The sequence below is a fragment of the Penaeus vannamei genome, chromosome 3 (genome assembly GCF_042767895.1).
Source record: "Penaeus vannamei isolate JL-2024 chromosome 3, ASM4276789v1, whole genome shotgun sequence".
Taxonomy (NCBI): domain Eukaryota; kingdom Metazoa; phylum Arthropoda; class Malacostraca; order Decapoda; family Penaeidae; genus Penaeus; species Penaeus vannamei.
Genome location: NC_091551.1, coordinates 47,885,638 through 47,896,120, shown reverse-complemented (window position 1 = coordinate 47,896,120; position 10,483 = coordinate 47,885,638). Strand labels below are relative to the sequence as shown.

The 10,483-nt window shown below is 36.0% G+C and overlaps 2 protein-coding genes across 3 annotated transcripts in view; one reads left to right on the top strand and one right to left on the bottom strand.

The window, feature by feature from the left end:
- Window positions 1-180: 180 nt before the first annotated feature.
- On the top strand, window positions 181-9,581 carry Dysb (dystrobrevin binding protein dysbindin). The gene is made up of 6 exons (XM_027350870.2): window positions 181-321; window positions 2,406-2,556; window positions 2,891-3,023; window positions 3,418-3,573; window positions 4,130-4,270; window positions 4,718-9,581. The coding sequence occupies exons 1-6, from the start codon at window positions 266-268 to the stop codon at window positions 4,819-4,821; spliced, it is 741 nt and encodes a 246-aa protein (XP_027206671.1). The 5' UTR covers window positions 181-265; the 3' UTR covers window positions 4,822-9,581.
- Window positions 5,861-10,483, bottom strand: part of LOC113800144 (uncharacterized) — a 5,922-nt gene continuing 1,299 nt past the window's right edge. For both annotated transcript variants that reach the window (XM_027350868.2, XM_070114166.1), the window contains one exon: window positions 5,861-10,483. This exon is cut by the window's right edge. In XM_027350868.2, the coding sequence (XP_027206669.2) occupies window positions 10,321-10,483 (163 nt within the window). In that variant the 3' untranslated portion in view covers window positions 5,861-10,320.

Genomic DNA, 10,483 nt, shown 5'->3' with positions numbered 1-10,483 from the left:
TTTTTGTTTTCCTATTATCTGGATGAATGTTACAATCACATATTGCCAAAAACAATTTTTTTTAAACCTTATCTCTAATGATATTTAGCCCAACTATATAAAAAGGCTAAGTGCCCCCTCCCCCCATTGAATCCCTTCTGTTTCTTATTAAAAAAGAAAAGCTACATAATATAAATAAAACAAAAATACTTTCCGTGCAGGGAATCGAACGCAGCGATGTGCATTGATCACAAGAGGTTTTACAAGTAATTTAAATGTCCCAAAAATGTTCGAATCATTGAAAAAAAACATCCAGTCTGTCCAAGATGGCATTACTGCAGGGTGAGTTAGTGGTGAAATAAGCCAAAGACCGGGTATTATCTGTTGTAAAGGGGTTTTGAAGGTTAATTATGAAGTGTCTCCCAGTTGCTTGTAATTATCGAGTCAATATCTGGGTTTTATGGCGTGTTTATTTATTTTTGGGGAGATGTATGTGGGGTGTTTAGGGAGGTTTGCGTATAATTGTGGTAAACTTGAGGAATATTGGATGAAATTACGGTTTTTGAAAATTCTGGAGGGAGGATTTGGATAGGCCTATATGAGACATCATTATTGGTTGATTATTCCAGTTCATTGGAATATCTGTTCATATTTGAGACCAGCGTGTAATATCATCGTTTTATACCCTCCTTTGCTTAGAAATCTTTGCTATTATAAATGTGTCCTTAAGTCTGGCACATCAAATTCAAATGATTCAACTAGTATCTGATATTGATAATAAAACAGTGGTCTTGATTACTTTATCTAAAGCTGCACCAGACATTTACAGTTGGACCACATAATGCAATGCTGCAGTGTCTGTGCTCCTCTCCAATGTACCCCCACTTCATATTTTCTGACAAGATGGAGTTTTTGACTGGTTCCTTTTGTTACAGTTAATTGTAAGAGAAGTCTGTGCGCGTATCCAGTAGACTGTATGTGGTGGAAGTAAATTGATCATTGCTAGAGCACAATAAATTCAGAAGTCACAGCATTACTTGGGGTCAAGATTCGCAAACCGTAAAAGCAGTCATGAGTTTATGCTTTGTGCAGATTATTATTCTAATAGCTAACAGTATTGTCTTGTTTGTTTTGCTTAACAATTATATTTATTCTCTTTCACCCCCATGAAATCCCTTATTAAATGATTACCAGTCAGATTTGATTAATTATTAGCAAAGGCATTCAAATAGTTTAATATGATGTATTGGAAAGTATTATTTTAGTCCTCTTATAAAAGAACCAATAAATCTTTATGTTAAGAAATGCTATCATACTCTCAGTTCTGTTAGTATCCTCAAGCCAACAATGGCTTCAATGGCATTTGGTACTTCAGCAGAGGCCAGCAAACCGCTAGGTATACTCCAGCAAATTTGAGCTTATCAACTTTTCAGGCAGCATATTGTCAAATAAGGAACCAGTCCAAATTTGGTCCTGTTAGATTAAACGCGTTGAAGGTTTGCTGCCTGTTGATGGAGCATGAAATACAGAGGCTGTATCAATCACTTTATACTGTACCACTTTCAGCTTGGACTTAAGATTATAGGCCTTCCATTGCAGATCATTGCAAGTCTCTTGGGATAGGAACAGAACATAATCAGTATGATTATTAGAGGAAAAAAAAATCTTTTGGAAAGCACTGCTTCCTTTTATATGATTTACTAATCTACCTGTATATATACCAATCTGTTTTTCTCTCTGGTGATCTAGTTATGTACTGAATTTGAATGATTTATTTAAAAGTATATAGAACCATATGTTATCTAGTGAGCTTAATCTTTACGGTATAGGTGCGCTAAGCTGGGGCAAATAAAAGCTGATATTCTTTTAGAGGGCTAAAATTTGCAGTTGTCGGTACAAGAAATAATCAACAGACACAAGTAGATAAAAGAAAAATATCACAGTAAGCACTACTCACAGCCAGAATCCACTTGGTGCTCCTGAGTTTCAGATCTATCATGCTGTGCATACCGAGGGGAAGACAATGAAGAAGAAGTCTCTGGCGAGTGTCTGTAGTATAAAGAATTACTTTATTAATATATTCTATAAGTAGATATGTGGTTAATTGTCACCAAATCTGGGATGAGATTTTTTTACTTTCTTTCTTATTTATTTCTATTTATTATAAAACCTGAACTTGCATATAGGTTAAGCTGAAATATCTAAAGTGAATATATAACATACATTTATATTCCATATAATACTATACTATTAATTAGATCATAATCTTAGTACAGAAACTTATAGGAATAAGTACAACATCGAAAAGAATCCTACCATAAATTTTCTCAGCTCAATAGAATCTACCACAGGCATTTCTTGTGTATCATTCTACCTCATAATTAAGTATTCATGATTATATTTTCACCATGTTTCACTGACCCCAGACTTCAAAGACTGTCGGTGGGGGAGAAGTCAGCTACAACCCCCACAGAGTCCAATGTCAACTTGGCTGCCGGGGAAGACCTCCTGCAGATGTACCAGACCCAGTGGGCGACCATGCACCATATGGCTGAACAGAATGCTAAGCTGGCGCAGGTGGGTGTGACTGGTATTTAGTGTGGCGAGGGGTGCTGGGTGTATGGGATGCTGAGGTATTAAATGAGAAAGGTTTCCAAAGTGCCAAATTATGACAATTGTGTTTGCAAATTGTTATAGATGAGCATGTTTATGAGGTTGTCTCTCCATATTGTAAATGACAAGCAGAGAGACGAGGAGAAGAAGAGAGGGGAAGAGGGAGAGAGAGAATATGCATATGTGTGAGAGAGAGAAAGAGAAATACTTCATTCTGCATATTTGAATTTCCTCACCTAGTTTTCTAATGTGCTTTGATTATTCAGATTACTGCATTTTTGCACATTTTTCCCTACAGGATATTGACAGTGCAATAACCACCCTGACACATGAGTGTGAGAACCAACACGGTCAGATGGCGGAAATCCATTCCCTCTTGGCGCACTTGCCAAACATCATGGCCCAGCTACACTCGATGCTGGCCACTATTGGTGAGTATTTATCATTAATTTGTTTATTTCATGTAATTTGCTTCATGTGTATATGAATATGGATAAATATACATATGTATATGTAAAGGGATAAGTAGATATAAATATTTTCTTTTTCTTTTTCTTTTTCTTTTTGTTATGATTTTTCATTTGCATTATTAAATGAGAACATATCTCAGGTGAGGTTAAATGACCCTATAATGAAAATCCTTAAAACACTTGAATTCAGACACCTGACTCTAAAAAAAGATTTACAGACATACCTCACACGGGAAGTCAGTTCATTTTTTTATTATTTATTTATTTTGAGTTATCCTCAGCATCCAAAAATGGATTTTTCCTCTTGTTCTCTCTTTATTTCAAATCCATCTCACATTCTCTTATTCTATCACAGGATCTCTAAGGGGACTCTTTGAGGAAGTGGAAGGAGGTCTCCTGGCCCTTGAAGACCTGGAGGAGGACCTTGCACTGCAGGAGAAGACCCTCGACCTCCGCCTGAGTCTGGCGTTGTCCAGGGAGAAGCACAACCATCGGCTCAACGCACTCAGAAGTGAGTGGGGCTTTGGTGTTCTGTCTCCTGTCTATGTACTCCTTGGTATATATTCAATGTATATTTATTGTGTTCTTTGGTTTATTGGGTCTGTATGTTATGTTCTTTATTATGTGAAGAGATTTAGTAGGTTTTGTGGTTTGTGTTATGTATGTACAGTATGATTATACTTTATTGAATTTATTAGTATGAGAAATGAATGGTATAGGTGTTGTGTTATTTAATTCTTAGTATGTTTTCATATATGATTTATCTATTGTGTTACTTATTATTCATGTTATATTGTTAAAAAGAAATCATTTTAAAGAAGAAAACTTATAAATTCCTTTTGGTTTTTTGTTTCTTACTCTATAGTTATATTGTTTATTTTTTATGTGTATTTTTATATTCCTCTTTACTATTCCATTGTGTTTATGTATTTAATTTATTCATTAACTCCCATATTCATTTACTTTTTATATGTAAATGTAAAACTTGTTCCCAGCCATTAATCCGTCTTCACACCAACATCCAGACTTACAACCGTGGCCAATATCATCTTGTCCCTCCTTTCCAGATGAGCTGTCAGTGACGCACCAGGCCAAGATGGTGGCCCTGGAGCAGCACCAGGAGACGCAGCGCAAGGAGAGGGAGCAGGTGTTCTCTGAGCAATTCACAGAGGACCTCAAGAACTACAAGGAGCGGGGCGTTGTGACTAGTACGTTTGTGGGGATGGCAGAGGAATGACGGGATTTTGTGTTTGATTGTCTTTGTTGTTGATTTTATTTACTTCATTTTATGTAAGATGCTCTGAATTTGTGTATGTGTGTGTGTGTGTGTGTGTGTGTGTGTGTGTGTGTGTGTGTGTGTGTCAGAGAGTGAGAGAGTGAGTAAGTGAGTTTGTTGTTCTCTTTGTGTCATAGCATGTCCATATTAGAATGAGAGCTCAGTATTAGCGCACCAATAATGATGTTGATATTGTGTTTCACTTATATTAACAAAAACAAACAAGCGAAAATAGCTTGAGTACTCAAGAAATGAATCAAAGTAAGATGTATTTATCAGACCCTATGAAAAGAATATTCATCTGACTGACACATTTAAATAAAAGTAACAATGATAGCAGCAGTATAAATAGTATCAATGAAAACTTTTGTCTCTCCAGGAAGAATCTCAAGCAGTGAGGACGAGCAGGGCCTCAAGCTGGAGGAAGTGGACTTAGAGCAAGACACGAGCGAGCTAGACCAATTCCTAAATGACCCGGCCTGAGGGGCCTGTCCCAGTGCTCAAACGCGTGGTTGGACTCGGCACTCTCCTGGACACCATGCCAGGATTAGAATGGTGTCTGGGGTACAGCAGCGCTCTCTTTTTGGTTTATAGGATGAATACTTAAACAGAGTGTTTGTGCGAGTGTGATGGATAGTCGTAAAAGGGTTGCTATGTGGAGTAGCATTTTTTCCCTCTCTCTCAACTTTTTATGATATATTATTCAGTGTCAGGATTTTAAGTTCATCTTTTTTTTCATCTTTTATTTATTCTTTATTTGTGTGTAAATGTGGTTAAAATTTGGGAAAGGCATTTCCAGAAACTATTATCAGACTAGCCAAATATTGGAAAGAGGTATTATATGGATGGATCTAGCTTCACATTAGAGAATTTCAAGAAAAATGAAAGAAAATAATGATAGTGTTGCTGGTGATATAATTTGACTATTTGTGCTGTTGGATTAACATTGTGTTGACAGATATTGAGTAATTATTTATGTTTTTCATATTTGATCAGTCTCTGATATAGAATGAGTGAATATAGTCATTTAAAAGATGATATTTAGATGAATTACATATTGCACAATCATCTTTTTTATTATATCTGACATAATAAGAGTAGTTTCTCATGATTGACAGCTTCCATACTGGTTAAAAAAAAGTCTATAGTTGCATAGTATTTTATGCATTTTCCCTTAAGCTTACTCCCTCCGTTATGCTGTGGCTTTTTTTTCTTCTTCTTCTTCTTCTTCTTGCTCTTCTTTTCTTTTCTTTCTTTCATTCTTATTTCAGTCAATTATCTGCTTTAATCCATCCAGTGATCCCTCCAACAGCCTCCCTCCTCCGTAAATGTTGCTTGTACGTGTTATTTTTGCCGTACTGTGATAATTTTTTTTTTTTTTTTTTTTTTTTTTTTTTTTTTTTTTTTTTTTTTTTTTTTTTTTTAGATTTAAAAACAGGAGCACATGGGAATACGCATATATATATATATATATATATATATATATATATATATATATATATATATATATATATATATATATATATATATATATATATACTCGATCAGTTATATATTTCTTCAAATATATGTACACATGGGCATAAGCATATATATACATTCACACATGTACACACCTACTTACACAAGTTTAGGAGTCATTCTTAACAAGGTGTAAACAGAACCAGGAACGGAAGAGTAAGGAGACACTTGATTATGCCAATTGCTTTTACGCCAATTCCTGATTTTTTTTGTTTCTCTCTCTCTCTCTCTACCTCCCCCTCCCCATTTTGTTGCTTTGTTATACATCTGCAAGCACTCACTCAGACTTGGGGCTGTAGTCAAGAACTGGTGGTTTGAAATGGCCTAATAGATTTGCCAGACAAAACAGTCAGACAAGCAGTGGTGTTATTCCCTGCCATTTACTCTGTGGGTTACTATGCTCTATTTCCCAACTATTCCTCGGTGGAGTACCTAATCCCAGTGACAGTCATTTTTACTCAAAACTCCACAATGGGTTGTTCTTGACTATAGCCCTAGCTCTCATGCACTCGTATAAAAAAGTGCTGTAAGGGACTTCAAAGCTTCATCTCATGTTTTGCAAATGTCTCAGTGGTAGAGAGAAAGAGAGAGCTCTCATGCAGATTCACAAATGTACGCCACAAGGAGGTGGGTCGCAAACTAATTTTTGCTGGAGGTAAAGTTCAGGCAGCACAGTAGGTCTTTTAAGGGGAATGGGATAGGGAGCAGGTTTTTCAGGTGTGTCTGTTATTTTTCTAGGCATTGCTGACAGACTTGTGTAAGCGGAATTAGGTGACATTTTCCCTATGCTGTGCCAAAATTTACTTATGGATTTTTATTTTATCATTATCATATTTTTGATTACTCTTTAATTTAAGAATATTCTAGCATTTTGAAAATCCATATTGCAGCAGTGCAGAATTACATGAAGGAATTCTATGTTTGGGCTGCCTCAATAACGTGTGTAATTGTTTGAGAGTTAACTTGTTAAGAGTGGAATCAGTGCTTTAAGAAACCTTTATTGTGTTTATTTTTGTTGCTGTATAGTAATGAATGTATGGAGATATTCTGCCTCTGAGATTTTTTTTGTGCTGTTATGTTTTGTAAAATGCAGTTTCCGTTTTGATATGTATTATTAGTCACGTAAGCCGTAAAAGATGATGAAATACATCACAGGGAGATATTGTAAAGACATTTATTGTAAGCAGTATTGATCTTTACTTAACGAAAGAGAATTTCTTTCCTTTCTAAAATTCTTGCTGTTCCTCTTCTAGTCTTTCCATTGATTTATTTCTCTTTGTCAGAATAATTCTCACTTCTCTCTCTTTCTCTCTCGTTTCTAATCACCTCCTCTCTTTTCCATTCTTGTATCTACAAAATTCTCATTTCTTCCCTCTCTTCTCCTCTCTTCATGTCACATTCTTCGGAGTCTTTGAGGGATCGTTTTGGTTGTGGTATTTGTGAAATTGATGAGATTTTGTGTCGTTCCTCGCTAACTATAAGGAGTTCAGTAGAGCTGTTGTATGCATATGTCAGTTGCTTACTATTTAAAGTCCTTTAAGGATGGGACCCAGCGGAGATTATTTTATAGAGATAGAGTAACTCCCCCCCCCCCCTTCCCACTTTATCTACCATTTCTGTATTCCTACTTTCTTCTCTGTTTCTTAGTTACGAAATAAAATATTCTTCCTGTTTGTGATTTGTTATTTGATATTTTCATTATATATAATTGGGTCTTGGCAGTTTCACTTGTAAAGATGATGTTTACTAGTATCCCAGTGCCAACCCTCAGGATTTTGCTTTTATTAAGCATTTTTCAATCCTTACATGCTGAAGTCATTGCTCCTTTGTTTGTCTTTAAAGCTGAGGCAGTAAATGGAAAATATGTGAAACTTTATTTTCAAGATATTGAAATGTCTTCCTGTAAAAACATTCAGACGTTTTATTTGAGCTGAATAGGAGCTTCCATACAAGTATTATATCAAAGTTAATCCTCCTTATCTTTCGGGTTTTCATTTGCCATGTGAATGTAAACGTTGAGTGTTTAAGAAGGCATCACAATTGGCACAAAGTCGATGCTTTAGACCTTGCATTTTCCTTTTCGTTTGACTGCCTTTAGTTTTTTCTAGTCAGCTCCTGAACCGATATGTGATAGATGCATTCCCCTGCAGAACTGGCTCAGGAATTTTCCAATTGGTACATTGTGTGCGACTGGATTGGTTTGTTTGATGATTGTATCACTTTTGTTCTATTTATTTATGTATTCTATTTATTTTTGAGGTCAGTCGTAAAATTTTTCTCTTTCTCATTCTTATCATTGACAGTTATGGTCATATAGTTTTTCATCAGTATTTAAAAAGGCTTTTTACATTTATAATTATTGTAGTTTTTTTTTTTTTTTTTGTTATTAGTAATAGATTTTTGCCTTTATACATTTTTTTTTCTTTTCTTTTCTTTTTTTTCTGGAGAGACTGACCTTTTTCTCTGACTTGTACAGTAAAGATATGTATCAAGTTTCAGTGAGAGGGATATGTTTTTGGAAGAAAGGAAGTTAAGCATTTCACCATAAGGACAGTTTCCCAGAATCTGTTATTAAGAGTTATTAAAAGTGAAGGCTCAGGATCTGTGACTGAGACTCTGCTTATAGATCAGTCTTTCCTTGTGCATATATTTAGACTTAGATGGAGTGGGTCTCACTTTATGAATGGAATGGATATTTATATGTGAATGAAGTGAGACTGCTTACAAATGGTGTGGGGTTCTCTTTGTTAGTGGAATGAGTATCTGCTTGTGAATGAAGTGCCTCTCTCGTAACAAAGTGAGTCCCTAGGTGTAGATGTAGACACATGTAGATACAAATGGAGGACATGTTTATTTGTAAACATTTATTTCCTGTCTTTGAAAGAGACTCTCCTTTTACAGATGTATTCCGATTTGTATTTGCAAGTGGGTTTATGCTCATGGGTTTAGTTGTGTTATTACAAAAAGACAATCTCAGATTTCCAATCAAGGAGGCCTCATACCAAAGGAATGGAGAGTCTATTTATGAAGAGAGTAAGTATTACAGGGAGAGTGATGTAGTAGAGTTTCGGTCTCGGTTGGTAGGTAAAGTAACTCGTCCGTTATCCTTAAGATGGAAGGCAGCTGTTAGAAGAAGTTCATTGTAAATGCTACTGCCCTATTACTCTCTGAGGGTAAGAACCGTGTCCTGATGATGACCCTGTAACTTTCTTTCATTTGAGTGTGAGTAGAAATCACTTAACCTGTCTTGTGATAAGGGTTTAGTACCTCAGGGTACCACATACTCATTTTTAGGAAAAGTGTAAGGCCAGAATCTTCTCATAGCCCCTAATATATTTTCAGAATATTATACTCTTTCTCACATAGCATGACATGTGTAGACAGTATTACACTCTCAAATATAGACAGTAAGAATGGAAGTGTTTACATCTTATCTGTGCTAAAGCAATGTGTGTGCGTGTGCCAGTTTGTGTGTCTTTGTGTCTGTGTTTATTTCTGTACATGTGAGTGCCTGTTTCACTCAAGACACTTGTGAAGATAAAGATGATATTTGTACTAGATATTCACATTCCAATGAAATGCAAATACTGCAGATGTTATATTTATCTTGAGATCAACTCTCGTCTAATGTTGATGTCAGTATGTAATAGATCTTTTCTGTTATTATGTCTAGATTCTTCTGTATAGACACAATTAAAATGTATGACAAATGAATAACAGAACTCCATGGTTTTATTTCCCTCGCGAGTACCAGTGAATCATGAAACTTTAAATATTAAGATGAATATTGTAAATGATAGAACTGAATTGATCTGCTTCCTAAGTTGAATGGTAAATGTAACTGTCAACTTTATTAGATTTTTTTATTTTTTTTCATTCACTGGTAATAGTTTTAAAAATCGAACTTTTGTATAATGATTTATCAAATATAGTGCTTCAATTCACGGAAAATATACTAATAACATACACTACTGGGTTTGCGACGGTTCCATAACACAGAGAACATTCTGGAATACATTTCAGAAAATATGTAATAAAATATATGTTTATAGGAATACATATATATATACATAAAAACTACCCTTTCAACATGTCTTGAACCCAAATAAAAGGCACATTTAATTATACATTTATATTTAATATAAATCACCACTTATCTAGTATCACAGATTAATAGAATATATATTTCAAATACTGAAAATAACAAATAAAAGTGTCTTTGTTCGCTTCCACACAACATTCACCGGGCGAGGAGGACTATCATTGTTACAAACAATTCCAGCGCACACTTGAGACTGCTGCCGCACCAGTCAACCTACAACACGTGTTTGACTTCAACTACAAAATGTGCTTCCGAAAAAAATACAAACACTGGAACGATAATAATAATAATGCAGCGGGAATGCAGGTTCTTTCCCTCGGGTGACTGCAGGCCGAGGGGTGCCTGGGGCCGCGGGCGGCTTATCCCCCGAAGAGCCTGCTGGTCTTCCTGCAGGTGCCACTGGGGTCGCGCACGAAGCCCCCGGGGCAGCCGCCGTACAGCACGGGGTACGAGGTGAGCGTTGCCACGTGGAAGGTCTCGCGGCACACGTTCAGGTAGTCCCTGATGGAGCCCGCCGGGCAC

Excerpts from the sequence above, each read along its gene's own strand:
- Dysb (XM_027350870.2), top strand. The coding sequence starts at position 266 with ATGTTCGAATCATTGAAAAAAAACATCCAGTCTGTCCAAGATGGCATT. Across the intron at positions 2,557-2,890 it reads AGAATGCTAAGCTGGCGCAG|GATATTGACAGTGCAATAAC; the intron begins GTGGGTGTGACT and ends TTTTCCCTACAG. Across the intron at positions 4,271-4,717 it reads GGAGCGGGGCGTTGTGACTA|GAAGAATCTCAAGCAGTGAG; the intron begins GTACGTTTGTGG and ends TTGTCTCTCCAG.